General features: G+C 46.4%; 1 protein-coding gene across 2 annotated transcripts in view; it reads left to right on the top strand.

Annotated features, from left to right (window-relative positions):
* Positions 1-8,618: 8,618 nt before the first annotated feature.
* The window catches only part of LOC147884124 (LIMR family protein At5g01460-like), a 36,840-nt gene continuing 24,199 nt past the window's right edge, over positions 8,619-21,259 (top strand). The window contains exons 1-3 of one of the 2 annotated variants that reach the window (XM_087398336.1): positions 8,619-8,813; positions 8,940-9,378; positions 10,274-10,359. In XM_087398336.1, coding sequence (XP_087254462.1) covers positions 9,029-9,378; positions 10,274-10,359 — 436 coding nt within the window. In that variant the 5' untranslated portion in view covers positions 8,619-8,813; positions 8,940-9,028. Of the gene's footprint in view, positions 8,814-8,936; positions 9,379-10,273; positions 10,360-21,259 lie in introns of both variants that reach the window. The other variant, XM_087398335.1, reaches the window with a different exon arrangement.

Raw genomic sequence — 21,259 nt, 5'->3', positions numbered from 1 at the left:
CGTAATCAAACTATAGTATAGCCAGGCTCTGATACCACTATTATGAAAATTTGAATTAAGCATTCATGATTTACCAAAACCATAGAAACCAAGAACAAGGAAACGAGTGGGGGAGAGAAGAGAAAGAGAGGGGACACTACATGGGGTCCAATCTGCCCCCCTAGATGGTGGCTCTTGCTTCCCATCTAGAGTATTTATAATTGTAATTCCAAAAAGCAAGGAGCCAATAATAGTACATCCAAAAGCATCCCTTGTCCACAATTAGAGGGATTGCTCAACATAGCTCCACGAGCTCAAAATATCACAAGGCTTTATATGCCCTCATCCACTATTAAGAAAATAAATTAGCCCACAGCTTAATAATTCATTACTTTACAATATGGCCCATGGCCTTTGGCAACCATTCGATACTTCGATCTAAATCACCTTCACCATCTCCGTTCCTCATTATCCAACTTATCACCTATACTCAAGCCACTAATTATGTTTGTTGTTACAATTAATTGATGAATCATCACACCAACTAATCCCAACTCAATTGTATGCTTGATATACAGACATCAAAATACACACCTTGCGATCAATTACAATAACACTAGTAACACTAGCAACATTAGTATTAACATGGAATCAACAATAATACTAACCATCTAGCCTGGCAAAACACAAGTAGTTAGGCATCCCCAACTAAACCCCACAAAGTATCCACTAGGGCCCCTGCTGCATCCAGTGCACTCCTATCACAATTGACCAAAATAAAATAATTTCCACAGCAAGAAATATTGAAAATACAATTCCATAACATTGAATTAAGTTTGTGTCAGGAGAGAGAGAGAGAGAGGGGGGGGGGTGGGGGAGGGAGGGGGAAGGTGAGGGTGAAAAAGGGGAAGAAGGAAAGGGGGAGGAGAGGGAAGGAGAAAAGATTACCTTGAGAAAAGAGATTGGGGGTGGATGTGAAAAAATGGAGGAGGAGGAGGAAAAAACGAGGAGGGGTGGTGGTGTGATGGCAGAGGAAAAATGAGAGGAGGAAGAAGGAGGATGTGGTGAGAGGGGGTTTAGACTGTCGGAGAGGGAAGTGGCTATGGGAAAGTAAGGGAAGGGTGGTGCTAGTGCGATAGAGGGGGGAGTGGCTATGGGAAAGTAAGGGAAGGGTGATGCTAGTGTGATAGAGAGGGGGGGGGATGAGAGTGCAATTGTGATCTGGGAAGGGGGGCTCAATAAACTCACCATTGTTATTGGGCATGGTGGTCGAAAGTGGGAAGGTTATGAGAGGGGGCAAGTGTGATGTGAGCGGGGGCATTGATCTAAGAGTGGGAGAGGGAGGGAAGGTTATGAGAGGACAAGTGTGATGTAAGGGGGACTTGATAGTAGTTGGCCTATTCATAGCTTGGTGGCGGCACAGAGTGGGAAAGGGAGTAGTGGGGGGGGGATGTTGTGAGAAGGGGGGCCAGACTATGAGAAAGAGAAAGGGGGGAGGGAGGTGAGAGTGTGATGTGTGGGGGGGCGCTGAATTTCGTTAGAAGGGTTGCATGCTTAGCGCTATGCAAAATGAGAATAAAATCATAGTAGGCATCACGTGCTACACTCGTTGCAACTCAATCTAATGATCCTGGTTCTCACTATGGAGAGCAACATTGTCTAATTCCTTCCAGAGGGAGCTGGGCGACATCACGACCTTGTTGCTCATTAAGTCTAAGCTCATTTGGAGCAACATTCGGGTAGATTTCATCAAAAAAGCAGTCCACGGTTCTTCTACAATGCTAAGCGTCGTGTTTATCTTCTGCATGATTCCTTTCTGAGGGTGAAGCTCTACATGTTTACCTTCCTCTCCAATGCAAAAACCCTCTGAATTTCGACCTCTACATGACGAATTGGAGCAGATTTCTGAGCTGCCTCTTTGGCCATGAAAGCTTGACTATGCAAGTCTAAGTTTGACTTTGGACAGTCAAAGTTTGACCAAGATTTATTTTCAGTCTGCTATGCTCATTTTCTAGCATCTACTTGGTCATCTTTTGCTTAGACATCTTGCATAAATGTTGCTCTGACTAATTGCCTTATGCTTTGACATTTACTTAAGTCACATAGAGAAATCCAAGTCAAAGTATTCAAGTAGTTACTCTTTGAAGGATTATTTTTTATTGCTCATATTTCACTTGTAAGGCACTAGACACTACCCTCGGGTAAGACCTTGCCATGGAAGCTAAGACCTTTTTTGAGAAGTTGGATGTAACTAATTTCCATACTTGGCAAACAAAAGCCAAGTTTATGCTTTTGAAAAAGAAGATATGGAATGGAAAGATGTCTACAAAAGAAAAAGCTAATTGGTTGATCAAAGCCAAAAAGGAAGCAACTACAAAGTCAGAAACTGCCAATCTACTTTCAGTTGATGTGCCTCCACAAGATGAGGCATCCTATGAAGATTATGCTTTTTGAATCATCTCCATATATGCTCCAGATCTCTCTTTTTTATGTTGAGTCAAGGTACTCAGCCTGGATAGTCCTCCAAAATGAATGAAATAAACTATTGTGTGTTTTGTAAACACCTCTGGTCACCATATGATGTAGGCCAAGTGTATGTGTTTTGCTCCATGGTACCTCCTGCAGACATTGTGTGCATGTACATGCAGGGGAGATAACCATTGGAAGGTCTTTTGTATCCCTTTTGTTTACTTCACACCCTTGGGAACCCCTTGCTAGCATGAGAACCTAGCCATAGATTTATCCTTGACCACCATGAGATGGCATGAGAAACTATGAGACTAGATGTATCCTTGACATAGCCTGAGGCATTCCCTCGAGGGGGGGTATGATGGGATATCTCAAGATGTATGCCCCAGGCACACCTTGCTTTCTATGTGTGTGTGCTAGAGGCACAGTTAGGTGCCCATAAGCGCTGTTAGGTGGTGGTAGAAGCCACATAGGATGATTGAGAGAATCTAGGAGCAGATTGAGGAGATGATTGTGGAGCTCGGAGGTTATCAGTGATGTCAGTGATCATGTAAGAGGTGCCTACTTAAGGACCTCACCTTTCTTCATTCCATAAGCAAGAATTCTCAGTTTGTGTTCACTCCATGCTTTCCTTTCAGTTCACCAACATTAGTTGAGAAAACATTGCCTAAATAAACCCTAGAGAACATTAACAATTCAATACATTACACAAAGATTACATAGATTACAATCTCAAAGACTCCTTCCCTTCATACCGCTTCCTCTTTCCTTGATTTGAGCTTCCTAGTTGCAGGCTCGACCCTTTTTGCTCCTTTCCAGAAGGGGGCTGGTTCCTCCCTTCAGGCTCCTTTTCCTCGCAGCCAGGTTCGGTCTTGGTCTTCTTCAATTTGAGCTCCTTGTCTTTAAGATCTTTTGCCCAAATGGCAAATTGAGCTGCAACATCTACTTTCTCATCATAGATAGCTATAGCAGGCAAGCACATTTGATCCATCCATGACCTGGGCAATGGCAAATGGCATTCTCTACATAGCGATTTTGTATGCACCCACACTCCAAAGCAAAAAACGTGGATAGGGTAGTAGCATGCAGGCCATCGGATACAGCAGTCATCTATGATGGGGGTATGGCAGACCATGCATTTCGGACCTTGCTGCATAGCAGAATAGGCATTCGATTTAACTATTGTGGCCGTCAATACCATAGTCTTGCTCTGTATAGGACGAAGTTGCTTCTTGATTCCTTCCTCCCTCATCCTAAGGCTGTGGATGTTCTCCTTCATCTCCTCCACTTTTTGCTCATCTCTATGCAATAGCTTCATTAGAATCCCTCAGCATCTGTTGAACTTTCGTAAATTCTTGAAAAACTTCTTCATGGGTGGTTTACAAGACTTCCACTCTAGTTTGGAAATCTCGCAGGGTGACAGACTGCTTTTCATAACTATCGAAAGCCATGGCAAGCTTGTGTAAACATCTATCGTGATCTTCTTGCAGGGTATTGTAGCTTGCTCTTTGGACTTCCAACAATGTTTCAAAAAAACAACCCACTGTGGCTACTGCAAATTTCTCCACTGTGGTGGTGCCTGCTCTCTGCATCCTTCCTAGCCTGGGGAGCTGCCTCGTTGTCTTCTCCACCCCGACTACTCTCTGCCCCATCCTTCTTGGCCATGACGCTCTCTCGCAATTCCTGCATCACCTTTCTGGTTTCTGCATTCTCCCTTTTCAGCTCCTCCATCATCTAGTCTTTTTCAATGTTCAATGAGTTCTACATGTTGCAGAGCCGTTTGTAAAGACCCTCCTTTTCGGCTCTTTGATCCTCAAGGTTCTTTCGCATCTTTTCTAACTCCTTGTCGGCCATGTCCCCATCATTTCTCACTTCTTTGAGCCTATCTTAGAGCTCCTTCATGCGTTTCTCTGCTTCTTCTCTTCAATGCCTTTCCATATCGACCAATTTTGTGGTGGCCTCAGCTTGCTCTTGTGCCTCCTTGGCTTCTGCATCTTCCATGAGACTTTTCTCAAGTTGTGTTGCCTTTGCTGCATCGGTGGCTTTCTCTTGTAGAAAAGTCACCTTCTGAGATATTTGCTTCTTGTATTGCTCAAAAATCCCTTTGAGGGTGGATGCCATCAGGTGCATTGCAACTCTAGCGGACTGAGATGACAATTGGGTTTTGCCATCCATGCAATTCTTTAGGTTGGTTAACATGCTCTTGGAGATTGCCCTTGAGAAAGATACATCACGTCCTTTCAGTTGCTCTACTGCTACTTGAACTTGCTAGAACTTGTAGGTTCCTCTTGTATCAGGAAAGAAGTGAATTGTCTTCTTCAGTACATCTTGGAGGTCTATTGGCAAGCTTGAAATCTTGGCTCCACCATCTTTACTAATTTGAGAGTTGGGGTATGCATCTAGAATATCTTGTCTCTTCCACTACTTCTCAAAAAAGAGTGCTTGCACACTGCCTCCAAAATTTCATAGAGCCTTTTCAATCATGCTTTCATTGATGGTAATCTTGTGACCTTGACAGACTAGTTGCCCCTCCTTCATGTTCACCTCCTGCACCATCCTGGTGAAGTTTTGGAGAGCATCCAAATTGGGATTTTGAATAGCGAGAGAGGAGCTCCCATATGTCACCATTTCAAGATCAAGGGAGGAGGGATTGTGCTACAGAGGGAGAGGAAAGATTGTGTGAGGAGCTCCTGGGCTGTGCAGGGTCCATTATGAGAGGGGATAGAAGTTGCAAGAAGAGTGCAAGGAAGAAAGAAATGGTCAAGAGGGATAGAAGATGAAGCAGTGAAGGAAATGGAACAGTGGAGGCTTGAGATTGCAAGGGAGAACAAAACGCTCGAGAGGGATATAAGAGGAAACGGTTAAGGGAATGGAATAGCCAACTACACTATCAAGGTGAGAGCCACCGCAGTGGTTGTAGCCCGACTATTGTTAAGGTGAGAGCCACCGCAGTGGTTGGCCCGAATTTTGATTAATTCAAGGCGGCAGTATTGACTTGCATATGGTAATGAATGATTAGAGGTGGTGGCATCTAAGATTCCCAACCACATTTGTGGTGGCAGCTAAGATCCAATGGGCTGTCAGCTAATTACCAGCCACCACAATGGCCCACAATTACTCAACTTCTAGTTAACACCACCAGGCTTGCATGCATGATTACTATGAGTGCAATAAATTATGGTAATGAGAGATTAGAGGTGATTAGTCTTTGTGATTTACTTTTGTGGGAGTTACTGCCTGATGGTGGTGGCTGTCATCAGCCACGTCTATCATGGCTACGATTCCACCCTGCCACCGCTCACCCACCACCGCGCTTTAGCATGCATGATCACTACGAGTCCAGTAAAAATTACTAGTCATCGAACTCTCATGCTCAGTAGAGAACTAGAGTCTAGAGTGCATGGTAATGAGTGATTAGACATGGTAATGAGAATTACTGCTCGGTGGTGGTGGCTCTCATCAGCCACGTCTATCATGGCTAAGTTAATTACTAGCCACCAGAGTGGCACCACATGGCATCTTCTTCATGATTACTAGCCCGTCTGGGGGATTCCATTGTGGTGGCCTACAATTAATATGGATGGAACCCCGGGCTCCAGCCACCATGGTGGATCGAACTTCATAATATATATAAGATTTGTGGCATTTGGCATTTTACTATGTTGCTCTGATTCGCCCATGCTCTGCTACTTTGCTCCACACCCCTCCTCTATTCTCTATCTCTTTTCCACCCCTGCTCTACTTTGCTCCACGCTCCCTCCTCCAACTCTCATCATTGCATCTGCTCCCATGCTCATCTTCTGCTCACCGACTCATCTTCAGCATGCCTAGTTGGTCCCCTCCTCGATGCTCTGTGATCCCAATAATATCTGCCTTCTCATATAAGGTGATTGCGTTGCACTCACGTGGAGTAGAAATGCTCGCACTAGTGGAGACCCTTCATTCCCACAGGTGACTCCCCACACATCTGAATGTCAGCACCTTGGATAACATGCTCACATAGGGCATAATCTAAGTCCTGGCAATGCAAATGGTCTTTGGCTTCTCCATCGTATCCTCCTTTGGCTCCCTAAAATTTTTTAATGCAACAAGCTAGATTGGCGGAAAACTGAGTTGTACAAATTCCCTGTTGCTCAAATGAGGCTCTCCACAATGGTTGGATGTAATCTTTTGGGTGAGCTCAACGATCTTTTGGCTCAGTGGATGTAATGTTTTGGTCTCTAAGGCATTTATGTATTCTCTTTTTGTTTAACTTGAGGCTCTCAGTATGCACTGTTGTTAACTTTTATATTTGTATTTGAATGGTTATGGCCACTATCTGTAATCTTTTGTTTAAAGCTCTCAGCAATTGTCGAGTTTTTATAAATGTAAGATCCTCTAATCAATTTTTGCTCAATATAAGTTGATAATTTTTATGTAACCTGTTATTGGACATAAATGTACATTGTAATCTCTTTTGCTCAATTTTCACTCCATAATTTGTACTTTTGTCATCATTTATATTTACTACACTAAGGACTAAAATACCAGGAAAGAAGGACTACAATTTCCTTGGTTTATGACCAAAATAGTGCTAAAATAACTCTAACGACCCCACCGTTGTGGTTGCATGGAGATACATCTAGAAAAATACAATTAAACTTTTAAAAAATGCAATTGATGATATGGCCCTTGAGGGGTCCCCTTTAGGGACAAGGGCCATATCAACATGCCATTTCTGTCCATTGGCATCCTAGATATTGTATAATGCATGTAGATATGGTCCTTGCCCCTAAAGGGGACCCCTCAAGGGCCATATTGTCAATTGCATTTTGTTTGGTTGCACAACGGAATACATTTTCCTTGGTACACAAATATATAACTCGAAGAACCAGTGCGGTGGCTTTCATAGATCTCCTCCCGTAATATGTAAAAATAGGTAACGGAGCTATAACTTCAAGAACCAGCATGGTGGTCTCTCCAAGACAACCTTGAATTCAGAGACTGCGCTCAATGCTCAGAATGATAGACTGTCTCATTATTATGCCAAAAACCAGCGTGGTGGTCTCTCTAAGCCAACCTATGATTTACATGAGCTGCGGGCAAGGAAGTAGCAAAAGGCTGCATGATGACAGGTGGTCAGGCCAGAGATTGTGTTGTGACGGTGTTCATAATGATAGATTGCGTTTAATTATTACAGAAAGAACTAGCGCAGTGGTCTCTCCAAGCCAACCTTCAATTTTAATGATCTGCATGGGTGCATGCCCAGTGACAGGTGGCAAAGTTGTAGCAAAAGGCTCCGTGATAATAAGTAATTAGGCGACGTAAGCCAAAGACTGCACTACGTGAAGCAGTGCAGAGATGCCATGTGTCGAGCTATGCAGTATTCTGAACAAATAGATTGTGTCTCATTATTATGCCATTGCGCCTTCATGACGTCGGGAAATTTTCGACGAGAGCTCGAGTTCGCGCAAAATTCAAATATTCACCAAGAAATGCATTGCGTCGTGGCCCTAAAATGGCCCCGAAAATAGTTTCGCGATTGGTTACACCCAAGCTAACATTGACCATGAAGGTTTGGGGCTCTTGTCCATTACTTTGTCCTTGCCTTTTTCTGTGCAAATTCATCAAGAGAGCCACCCATGATGAAACCAAAAAGCTGAAAATATGTGCATTAAATTCATGAATACTTACCAGCTGCATCAAGGTTTCTTTTTAACATTGTGAGGGCGTCCATCACCGCAACTAGTGACTCATGTAGCTTGGCTCGATTCGCACATGAGTCTATGATATCTTCTATACCTTGCCTATTACGCCTCCTTGGAGGCTCTAGTGGTGTGACCAAATCAATACTGTCTTAAAACTTGAAATTTATTCAAGACATTTTAAACTCCCACCTTGAGACCTAGCAGAGCGAGTCTCTAACCCATCGTGGACGGATCAAGCTACTCGTATTATTCAAGCTTGTGCAGGGTGGGGCTTTAGTGTGCAAACACCTTGGCTCACAAGTACAAGTTTGCGTTCACTACCAAGTTCCCACCTTTCTCGGACATGAGAAAAAAGATGAGGAAGGGGTATCATTAAATTAACTAATAAGCATGTTCTTATATGCAAATTGCACCTACACGGAGGACAGTATATAATAGTTTCCCTTCCCCTTCCCCTTCCCTCTCTCGCTCACACCCCATACATTTTGGGTAATCCATCGTTCGCTCTTCCAGCCCAATTCTCTAGATCTGCCCACAGAATCGTCGTTCGCAGCCTCCCATCGTTTTGGGCGATCGTGATTTGGTCTCCATCGACGTAAATCGTTTTTGGGCGATCGTGTTTTGGTCTCCATCGGTGTAAAATCCATCCAGCCATCGATCGATTTCACTATCCCAATGGTAAAAATGCCGTTTTTTTCAGCATTTTTTCTTTTTTGTTAAAGCCTTTCTCCAGTGGCGATTCCAGTCCTTCGGCGCTCTCATTGTGTTTATCTAAGCTTCCTGGCTTGTGCATTTGTGCAGCAGCATTGGGCCCGACGCTTTGGGCCGGACAATTGACGCAGAGCACGTTTATGTACCTGCCATCGATGTGACACACTGAGAGCAGTTACATCATGGGTGATTTTAACCTCATATTGTTGGTGATTGTGATTGTGGTGTGCGTTCTTTCGCTCATCTTCAACACGTACCTTCTTATCAACTACCAGCATCCTGACGATGCCAATCAAGCGTATTTCCCCAAAATTGTTGTTATTCTGGGGCTTTCAATTGCAGAGATATCGATTTTAATGCTTCCCGCAGACATTGCAAACCAACATGCTTGCCAGCATTCCATATACAATGGAGCTTGTAATTTCACTCTGCCAATGAAACAACTTTGGCTAGCAGTGTATATTATCAACGCCATTCTTGTGTTTTTTATCATTCCATTCACCATGTTCTACTACGAAGCTGACCAGGATAAGTACGTTACTCTCTTCTTGCTCTACCTTGATTATGCAATTTGCTATCAAGTGAGCTCTGATTCGATATGTTAGGTTGTTTGTGTCATCTGAAGGATCTGGATACAGTTTCTTAAATTGCTTGAAGCTCTGCCTCGTTCATTGGGCCAAATGCAGCAATGGCTCTGATTGCTATGGTAGTCTCTTTTTATTGAATTAGACGAGTTCTAATACACGTGATACGATCACTATCTACACGCAAGTTTGCAAACCCATTAAAGACACTCTTTGATGTGTGGCGCTCTCCTTGTAAATTGAAACATTTAAATGGTCCCGTGGTATGTTGTACCATTTGGAAGGGAACGGGTGTGAGGATATCAAAATTTGATAAACCTTCACATATGAGAGATATGGTTAGCAGCTCTATCTATTTTGTCTAGTGGTCCACATAAGCTCCTACGGTATGATTGACCACAGATTCCAGTCAGTAACTTCAAATTGGCTATCTAGAACTCATTCCCATTTTGCTTTCGGAATACCCAAAAAGAGTGTGTGAGTGTGGTTACGTCTGCGTCTTTACAATCTTCAAACCTCTATATCGATTCAGGATGTAGCTCTATGTTTAGTCCTGACAGTGCACTACACAAATTAAACATATTGCCCTTCTAAGCAGCTTAGGAACATTTGCCTGGCAGTGTCGCCACTGGATCTGAAAGAGAAAAGATAAGATATGTATCATACTTTGCGCTTGTAATTGGGAGCTCTTCATGCTGTTTTTTGCTTCTCTTTTGTAATAGAATTGATTTTTTATTTCATATAATTTGAAAATGGGCAAGCTCTTTGATAACGAGGAAGCTGTAGCAATTTGAAGTGCTCTTTGTGGCAGAATTGTTAAAAATGACTTGTTTAAATGGGCAGAACTGCATTTCGAAGAGTTTGCAGCGCATTCATGTGGGTTGCTTTAACCGCTGTGGTGGTGGGCCTCGTTGTAGGTATCTTGTATGGTGAGTATAACATCTCCAGTCAATTTTTGCAGAACTTGCTGCAGTATTTGCAAAATCATGTATAAAGGAAAACAGAAAGTTACAATTTAAATGAGCTTATTTGATTTCAAATCAGTTTGCTTTGTTTGTGCTGTTAATTGTAAAGAGTGTCTTCTACGGCCGAATAAATTTCCTGGTTTAACTGCTGTGGTAATCAGTAGGTGCCAGTAAGAGACAGCTTTACCTGAGACACTGTCTTTCGATGATCTTATGATGGAAAGCTGTCTTATGAGATTGAAATGTCGAGCTTTTTGAAAGTGAATTCCTATTGGTTCCATTGACTGCGAAATGACAGTTAGTGCAGTGTCTTTTATTGTATAAGAAACATTTTCAACTTATTCCTAATGGCCCCTTGCTGGTAATTCCTGTGCTTCTTCTTATTGCCATGGAAGCGCAGCCCAGAACAGCAAGGGCAGGCCAGCATGGAAGGAGTGTCTTGGCTGTCGATCAGTGCAGGATGCAGTCTGCTACAGATATTTTTTCAGGCACTATGCCCAAGGAGGAACCAAGGCGGAAAATTTAACCCCACCATGAGCAGTTGTAGGCTTGGTGACTGATGTCTAAGGCAAGATTATTTGATGAGCATTCTTGTGACAAATGGTTGACATTTCTGCGGACAGAAGTATCATTATAGGGTTAGACCATGTTTTCCATTTTGAACTTTTCAATGTATGATAAGGCACTTTTGCCCTTAAGTTTTGTTGGAGGTTTGAATGAAAGGTCAATGGGTGGACTGAAAGTGGAGTAGCAGGTAAAAGTTGGAGGACAGGAGGACGAAGGGGGAGAGGAGGGGGGAGGTGGGGAAGGACTTAGGAGAGGATTTGATAGTGTTGGAGAGTTAAATGAGGTAAGATTAGTGGGCGGTTGAGTGAGGGCAAGGAAAAAAGCAGTGTATTAATAAGATCCAATGGTACTTACCATGGGCAAAGGGGTAATCTTCCTGACAAAGCCCCTCAAGATACTGCAACTTTGTAGAGTGCTGTTAGCGCTTTATGCCTAAACCCCATATTTTTAGATTTAGCCCAACTTTTAGACAAGGTAACACCAGATTTTTTGCGCAGGAAAATTGTTCTCATGCCACCAGGCAGAAAATATCAACTGAAACCAACAGGCAAGACAACGGGGGTATTTCTTTGTCAATTTCATCTTTTGGGTAAGCTTGGTCAGTGTGTATTCAAGGGGAAAATTGTACTGATTTAGTGGGAGTCACTAGGGGTACAATTAGCTAGAGAGGGCTAAATACGTCCTCCAATTGCAAAGAATTCAAAAATGTATTAATAGTGGAAAAGGGAGGAGGGGAGGGGTGGGAAAAGCGAGGGAGGGATAAAGATGAAGTAATTAATGAGAACGTCCATCTATAAATGAGAGGAGGGGCTTCCTCACTCTTATTTATGAGGGTAATAATTTAAACCCTTTCACTGTACATCTTTCACATCTTCATGTAGCGTAGTGTTAAGACCCTATGCTTCTGGTAAAGGATGTCTCGAGTTCAAGTCCCCCATTAGAATGAAAATTTGACGTTATTCCCTTGACCTTAGCTCTCTTCCCCTTCCAAATCTGCTCTTCCTTACATTTTTATTAGAGCCTGTACCCTTGGCAATTGCCCATCCTCCTCTACCCCATTCATCACTTTCTGGTTACTTCAATTCATCCATGTAGCCCCAATTATGGGCAATTGATCGTGACGCTACTTTGCATCAAGCTTGCACATGCGTCGATAGAGTAGGTGAATCCAGCTGAAAATGACAGTGGGGCTTAAACTAGGGGCAGGCTGTGGCATCTAGCTTGTGCCAAGCTGTCATAATATCCACTTTAAACGTGATGGTGAGCCAAGCAGCTGAAAACACTTGCTTGAACTCCACCCAAGTTGCAGGAGCTCTGTCCTGCAGAAGCAAGTTGGTCCACCACTGGAGCGCATTGCCTTCGAGAAAGGTGGCTGCCTTTCTGACCTTTGATGACTATGTAAAATTCCCTCCAGCATATGCTGCATCAAATTGTGCACAAAGGTCAAGGCCTTCAGCCCATCGTGCATTCCATTGAAAGTATCAAACTTTACTGCAGCCCCACCTTCTTTGAAGTCTTTCAACCTACCCTTGGGTGCAACACTGTCAGATATAGGTGGTTGCAAAAATGGCAGTGCCATCATCTGTCCCATGCTCTGTGCATTACCGCCACTTCCCATAGCTGGGTTGGTCATTCCCTGCATTTGAGGCATGTTCATTGAACCACCCTATATTTACATACATCACAGTGGCATTTCCAGCCTGCTTACCCACCATCATAGGTTGCTGACAATTGTACTGGCTACATACTTGCCAAGTAAGTGCCAGGCATTACCTTCCTTCCATGGGCTGTCCAACCATTGCTTGGAAAACATAGCCTTCTCCAAAGTACCCCGGATGCATCACTGAGGGGAGAAAAGTTTGCTGTCCTTGGTTAACGGACTGAAAATTGTTGGCTTGTTGGGGATTTCCCATTCCAGGACTGACTGAAGGCATCACAGGTGGCTGTCCATTAGAAGGTGTATGACGGGGTGTATTCCTTTTCTGGTTCTTTTTGGCTACCTTTTTGCTTTTGGAAGGGGCATTCAAAATTTCAGCAAGGTTTTGTGTCAACTGTACGAGGGTGCCCAGTGCACTTGCCAACTGCACCTTAAAGAGAGCTTCTGCATCCAATTCTTCAGCCTCATCTGCCTCATTGTGAGAAGCCTCATTGGCATGCTCCGAGGGAACATTGTTGGAGATATCATAGCCAAAGAGTGTGGTGATGTGATGTGTTAGTGTGTGGTACTAGGTGATCTAGTACTAGGTTATGTGTGTGTCTTGTGTGAGTGTCCGTACGTCTCGTAAACCTTCAAAAGTCCAAGGCTAGAGAGAGGAGACTAGGCTAGAGAGAGGTCAACACTTGCAAGCACATGCACATAAAGGAGTGCCATGTGGCTCATTAAAGCCTCTAACCCTCTTACCAATGACACACTTATGCTTTCCCTTGGACCCAACTTTTTGACCCCTCTATTCCTTGCTTTGGCCCTAGCATTTGGGCCTAGTGGATGCACCTAGCGATTGAACACACTTCTAACATCAAATCCTAGGGGTTTTTAGCATCCATGGGTTTGTTTGCACATAGAAAATCTAGTGCCCGTGACAGGGACAGTCAGTTTGCTTTATGTTTAGGAGAAGCACTTTGCTATTCTATCTTTTTAGTTCCACTCAAAAGACTTCCATGCTTTTTTCTTCTATTTATTCCTGTCTCAGAAAGATGGACACTTTTCTGGCAAAACTGACATTATTTGTAAGAAAAATATTTATGGAGACCATGGTGAATTACAATTTGGGAATCCACATGTCTAAATTGAAGCTCCATACCAATTGCAGTTATCCCTCTTGAGGAGCTAGCCTTTGTTCCATTTGACTGTGCTAGAGTGCTGACGGAAACTCAGTACAAAGACTTTTGTATAAATGGACGCTCAAGTGTCTGTGTGGATATGTATGTGTGAGAGCATTTGTCTATACTATGTCTACACCCATAGTTGGGGGCATTGATGACATTGGTGGGGATGTCATAATACCTCGTCCTTGCTATGCGTGATGGACTTTATGATTTCCAACCTCGTGAGTGACTGCCATCAGATTGAAACTGCACTATTTTGTTGTGTTTTTGGAGGATGAGTGAAACCGGCCTCAAGTCCAACAAGAGGGTGGTACTACACGACTAACCAGTGAATGCTTTCACATAAACAATTCTTAGCAAATATTTCAAATCCAAATTGGGAGCTAGAGTGCTCCTGCTCAAGAACAAGGACACAGATTGGCCCCAAACCCTTGGCGCCCCTTTCGGTATTTCTTTATTACGTGGAGTTCCCTGAAAGAGATTACAGAATGGTCACAAATCCTCTTGCATTCAGAGGACCCCACATTCCATTAGGCATCAATGCCCCTTTGCATCAGCCTTGTTGGGCTCCACCTTCATCAAGCATACCGGGATCACTAATGTGCACAAAGTCACAGATGAAGGCATAAACAACCATGTGACAACCTCGGAGCATCCAACTAAGCCCATTCATGGGCTATGGCATACCAATTTGAGAGCATTCTCTCCACACCACCACATAGCTAGTTGCTCGTGCAACATTGATTCACTTGCCCGTGCATGCAGTCCAAGACAATTGCCACTAGCCCATACAACCTGTACGGCTGATTAGCGCACAGCCCGTGCATTGTTCGTAAATTTTGTACGGCAGGTCTATACGGAACAGTTGGTCCAGCCCATTCACAGCCTTTCCGTATAGCAAACCCTTGCCAGCCTGCACATTGCAATTCCGTATTGCACCTGTCCGTACACATTGTACGGTCATTCCCCACACAAACGTACAGCGACATCCGTACCACAGCAGTAATCCGTACAACCTTGGATTTCGGTATGCAAATGTCCGTATAATCCTCCAAAATCCGTACAAGCTTGTGCGACCTCAACGAGTCTCTTGATTTCTTCTTGCATGAGCCCCTGTCGTCGCCACTACCAGCCTAACATGAATTCCCCTTTGGTTTTGTCCAAGTGCTTCCTCAGGTAACGTTCCAAACCCATCCAAGGTTAATGCCATGTGGCATCCCCCTCTTCATTTTCCCCCATTGCCCCCTCTATTGGGGCAATTTCAAGGCCTAACCAATGGCCCAACTCAAGAATTTTAGGCCCCTTTGCCTCCTCTTTGGACCAATTCACTAATTCACCCCCAAGGCACCAATTCCTAGGGGGAACTTTGCACACCCACATCCCATGGCCTTGCCCACTTAATTTTCCAGAGTCCTGGCCAAATGCAAGTTCAAAAACTCACGCCCTCCTGACAATGAGTCCTAGATTCATGTGTGTGTGTGTGTGTGGGTGCGGCACGATTTCACCCAAAAAAAAGTGTTCATGCGCGTGCGTGCATCGCGCAAGTACCTACTGAGGTGCATTAATGCTCCTTACCAATATCAATGATCCCTCTATGAGCAAATAGCTCCATTGAGCTAGCATGATATGTTGTTCGCCTTCAAGCCATAAAGCAGCCCTATCTTGCCAATCACCCGGTCTCAAATTTTGTATAGCATCAATAATGGCAAGGATGTTGTAAATAGGGATATCGCATGATGATCTAGCATAGATTGACACGTCCCCCTTAAGGTACATAAAGGTTACGGCTCAACAGATTGGAATGACCCAAAGGATGCCGTGCATTGTGGGCTCTACACCATTCTGTAACTACTTGGATGTTTAAACTAAGTTTCTAACCTAATCCTATCGTGCCTCTCTCAACCTAGGATTACCTAATCCGTTTGGCTTCTGCAATCCTCTTTGTAATTTCCTGCGCTGTTCACCTATGCAACCCTCTTTGCAATTTCTTGCGTTGTTCACCTCTCTCAACCTTCATTCATTTGCAGACAAATTCTCTCTCTCTCTCTCTCTCTCTCTCTCTCTGTGCAAGCAACTAGGGCCCAGGACAATATGTCCGGGTGGACCCCCCAAAGGTATTTTATTATTGGAGAGTAAACCTGTTACAGAGTTTAGCGTAGAGCTATCTTACACAAGATTTCAAACGTAAAAATACAAAGGAGCTCAAGGCTCATTCTTTTGGCAAGTTGCCACTTGTCTAATTTCTAGCCCAATTCTAATCCCATGTCCATGGGTAAGGTCTTCTTAGCACTTGGTCTCGCGAATAACTCCTAATTGCTTGCGAGGCTCCGCAATGCCCCAATTTTGGAGCCTTTCTTATACCTGCAACAATTAAGTAAAGCGCATAACCATGGCACCCATTGATTGTTAGCGCTTCGCATGTGAATAATAATCTCTGGACTAATCCTAGTCACTGTGGGCGTCCCCACCAAACAAACATATGAACAAAACATAGAACACAATTCTTAGTCGACCGGGATCAACCCTCTTGGTCATAATTAAGGGCCGTGACCATCAGTCAAAGCGCCTCAATTATGGCCAAGTCTCTCCAACCGAAGTTGGCGCACCTTGGTTAACGAGGTTAACCCTCTTGGCGTGAGCCGCGTGAGCCAAGTCTCATTGACTGAAGTCAGCACTCTCTGACTGAAGTCAGCACTTTGATTGCTTGGTTAACTGTAGTTAACCGTCTTGGCCAGAGCCAGATCTTCCCAACTGAGGTTAGGCTTACTTAATCGGGGTTAAGTATCTTTGACCGGAGTCAAGACTCGACCAAATAAAGGTAACTCTTTGAACATAATTAAATAAAAGAAGAACTCATTAATTATGATCAATAAATGGTCAACTTATGCTTTGGCTTTGGAATATTTACAGCTTGGTGACATCCCCTCGGCTTCTTTTCAGTTGACCTCAACTGAAAAGCTTCCTTGTACACATCCAGAAAGTTGTGGATGATCAGACAATATGTATTCATCCATCCACTTGGCATCCAATGCCAAATAACTCTTGAATTTTACAAGGTACCTGTAAAATTCCTTGCACTGAGGGCCATTGCGTATAGTATGGTACACAATCTGCTCTGGCTGAAGGACCTCCTCTAGCTCATCCACTTCTGGTGGATCCTCTGTTAGTGGCTATGTAGGCTCTGGCCCCTGGAATTCTTCACAAGACTCACATGAAAAGCATTGTGAATCCTTCAATGCTCTGGCCGTGCCAACCTGTATGCAACCTCATTTATTTCTTCTATAACCCTGAAAGCTGTCTGGAGGTCTCTCTCAAACTGATCAGCTGCAAATATTTCATCTTTGGTCCTTAGGATAGGTGGTAGAATCACCTTCCCATAGATGACCTCAAAGGGGACTTTCCTTGTAGAGATTATTGTAAGCGAACTCCACCAATGGTAGGTGCTTTTCCTAGTCTGAACCTTTTTTTTTTGCCGAAAAAACAGTGCTAATTATATTACTTCGAGAACAAGATACAAGAGGTCAGCTTATAGCTGACGGGCTGCGTTCACAAACCGGACGCAGCCCAAAAGGTAGCATAATAGATCATACTCTCACGGAGGGATATGCTGAGTGTGAATGAACAGCCATCGGGGTGGTGAGTAGTGCCACCGAAGGCCCTGCGTAGTCTGCTCGAAGAAGAGGCTCTGTGTGGCCCAAGCCTGGAGGAAGCGTCTCCGCTTCTCCTGACCGACCCGGGAGTCTCCTTGAATCTGGTCCCACTGGCCTCTGAGGGTATGAATAATCTCACTCCAAATCTCCGCCATGATCTGGGCAGTCGATAAGGAGGTGCCACCGAGGATCTGCGCGCAGCGCGAGGTCCAGATGTGCCATCCTGTAATGCTGCTGATAATCTCCCAGACTGGCTGCCTCTCCCGAACTCCTGTATCAGCCTCTGCTAGGTGCTGTGGGATACCCTCGAGCGGCCCCCACGTCCCCTGTGTGATAAGGAAAGTGGGGTCCTGCTGGCATGCCTCGAACAAGTGATGAAGACCAGGTGCGGTGCTGCACCAACAGAACACGCCCCAAGTGATCACTCCTAGCTCTGGTGCTGCACGAGCAAGAAGCCCGAAAGTCCACCTCCACACTTCCTGGGCGCGCGTGCAGCTCCACAGGCAGTGTTTTGGTGACTCCTCATCCGCATGGCAAATCTGACAGCAACCGTCCTGGCCTATCTGCCTCAACCAGCTCCCCACTGGAAGACCTTTGTGGGTAAGAAGCCACAGGAAGTATGAGATCTTCCGCGGCCGCCAGCTCTCCCACAAGGCCTTCCAGAATGCCTGCAAAAAGAACCTGGAAATACCCTGTGCGTACCAGCTAGGACGCTGGGTGGGGGGGCGGCTCTGCATCCTCCCGAGAACTCGCCTGCCCAGAGTCGTGCTGTAAGCGAAGAAGGAAGTCGGCCCCTGTCCTGTCACAATCTCTGGCCACCACCACTCTCCTGGGTCCCACTCAAGTTCTGACAAGGCCCGCCCCTCCCAGAGCCAAAGACGCCAAAGCTGCAACTGGTCCTGCTCGATACTAGGGTCGGTATGCCAGACCTTCCCCAGAAGGCCTACGACCCTAACCCTCTGCCACGGGAGTAGGGGGTCGATGAGCGCATCCTCTCTCCTGAGTCGTCCATCCCCTGAAACCGCGAAGAAGGCGATAGAGGAGTCATCCAAACGTCCTGCGACCACCAGTGGGATGCCACGGGGGGTGAACTGTCCCAGCCAGTGGGTGTCTCCAGGCATGAGGACCTGAGGCTCAGGTGGAGCCAACCAAGCGGCTGGGATCGCACCGTCGATCTCCGTGCGTCTCGCCTGGACTCCGCGTGCACCTCCAGCTGCGTCTGCAAGATCGGCCATCTCCAGATGTCTGTACGTATCCCTCCAAACTCGAAGGGACCGGGCTGGCCCCCTCATCCAGCCGTCCCACCTGATATGTGATCTCTCCCCCAACTGAAGGCCCTCGGCGTCTCTGACCTGCCCATTCCAGACGAGCGGCTGGCGATCGATCTCCTCCTGACAGCTGGGCTGGGACTGAATGAGACTGAGACGGAGCCGCCTCCAAACCATGAGGAGGCTACGAACGAGTGGGGAGCGGGGCTAAGTGAGCGGGGCGGAAGTGAAGATCCACCTGAAGGACGGTAGCCACTCTCCACCTCGGCGCGGGACACAAGAGCCGACTCCCTGCTGAAGTAACATCTTCCACGTCTGCCCCCCTGGGGTCAAACCGTGGATGATAAGCTTGCCTAACAAGGTTTGACTCTGAAGCTCTGGATCAATGACCCCCAGACCACCCTCAGCCTGCGGAAGAATGACTGTCTGCCAAGCAACCCTGGCTCTGGTATCTCTATGCCCATCCTCCCCAGACCAAAGAAAGTTCCAAACCAACCTCCTGAGCTGTGCCACGCTGGATCTCGAGAAGCACCAACAGGAAGCCACATACCAAGCCGTGGCTAGAAGGACCTGGTTAACTACCAAAGCACGACCTGCAAGGGAAAGCTTAGCAGTGCTCCAGAAAGCCAGCTTCCGTCGGATGGAATCTAGCACCGGGAGAAACTGCTGAGCTGGCGTAATGTCTAGGCCAACCTGGAAGCCAAGGTATCTAGCTGTCTGTCCACGTGGAATCCATCTGAAGCCCAGAAATCGCCCCCACTGAGAACACGCCCCCGGGTCTGTGAGAAAACCAACTGATTTGTTCCAGTTGATTTTCGCACCAGCGGCCGAGCAGAAAATCTCCAGGGCCATCCGCACCCTCTCTAGCATCCTCTCATCGTCCTGGACATAAAGGGCTGTATCATCTGCGTACTCTGAGTCCAGAAGCTCCGTGTCCTCCCGGAGTGGAAGGCGAACACCCCTGAGCCCTGTGGACCTCGCCCGAAGGTAGTAAGTCATGGCCTCGGCGAAGAAGAGAAACAGATAAGGAGCCAGGGGACAGCCCTGACGTACTGATCTCTCCAAGCTGAATCGCTCACCCATCCTGCCTCCAATGATGACTCTGCTGGACGCTGTCCTGTACAAAGCTGAGATACCCTGAATCCAGCCTGCCGGGAAACCTAGCCGCTCCAGAGTCCCCTCCAAAAAGGACCAATCCACGCGATCGTAGGCCTTCTCGAAGTCGAGAAGTAAAATGGCAAGGTGTGATCCGCTGTACTGAGCCCACTCCGTCGCCTCTGAAAAGGTGAAGACATTATCCAGGATACTGCGATCCTGGACAAAGCCTGTCTGAGTGTCATGGACGAGGTCTGGAAGTAGAGGTCGAACTCTGGCACTGATCATCTTGGCGAGGATTTTGTAGGCAGTGGTAAGGAGAGTGATCGGACGCCACTGGCGGATCTCCTGTCTATCTCCTCCCTTCGGGATGAGGCAAATCAGTCCCGAGGAAAGGCTCTCTGGCATCTGACCGCTGCTGAAGATCCCCTGCAGAGCTGCAAGGAGGGGCTGATGGATCTGGTCCCAGAAGGAGGTGAAGAAAGCTCGGGATAGCCCATCCTCACCTGGGCATTTCTGCCCATCAATGGCCATCAAGGCCTCCAACATCTCATCCGAGGTGAACGGCGCCAACAACGTCGCCTGCATGCTAGGCTGGACAAGGGATGGAATGTGCCTCCACACCTCCTCACGGTCACGACTAGCACGAGGGGCAAGTGGCTCCTGCTGGAAGAGGGTCCTGTAGAAGTCAGTGGCCAACCCCAGGACCTCCCCCGGGTCCGTAACAATGTGACCATCCGCTGTCCTGAGACTCCGTAGCTGATCCCCTGCAGCTCTCTGGCCGTGTGTCCTGAAGAACTCCCTGCACATCCGGTCACCCTTCCGGGCCCAGAAGGAGAGAGAGGCGTGATAGGAGAACTCGGAGCGACGCTGGAGGGTCTCCTCCAAGAGGGCTCTGGCTCGAAGGGCCTGGATCCGAAGCTCCTCCGAGCCCGGGGAAGACTGCTGAAGTCGCTGAATGGAGGCGAGGTCCCTCCGAAGAGCTCTCTCTCTGCCCCACCAATCCTGTCGAACCTGTAGGGCTGCGAGCTGGCAGATCTGGCTGGACTCCTGCAGAGCCTGCGCGACCGAGTCTACCAGATCCACGCCCTCCCCCCAGTCTCTGTCCCAAAGACTGCAAATGCTGCTACGGACGTCCACCCTCGAGAAGATGGAATCGGGAATCCTGCATGATCGGGGGGGGAGAGTCTGGGCTGCCGAATCTAATGAAAGGAGCACAGGCGCATGGTCGGAGAGTGTCGTCCCTGGAACAATGCCCGCCTGGCCACCTCTGCTGATGGCCCAATCACTGACATAAAACCTATCAAGCCGCTCCAGGAGTCTGCCTCCTTCCCTGCGGAAGCCCCAAGAGAAGTCCAGGCTCCCGTGCCAACGCCGGAAGGACGGGTCTCTCCAACTGTCCCTCCCTCCTGTCGCGAAGATGAAAGAGTCCCAAGCTGACTGCTCTGCCTGAGCCAT

Source organism: Dipteris shenzhenensis, chromosome 27 (assembly GCF_047967505.1).
Source record: "Dipteris shenzhenensis isolate YYH24624 ecotype China chromosome 27, Dip_SZ_1.0, whole genome shotgun sequence".
NCBI classification, from domain to species: domain Eukaryota; kingdom Viridiplantae; phylum Streptophyta; class Polypodiopsida; order Gleicheniales; family Dipteridaceae; genus Dipteris; species Dipteris shenzhenensis.
The sequence above is the reverse complement of the archived record's forward strand: the minus strand, read 5'-3'. Positions and strand labels throughout refer to the sequence as shown.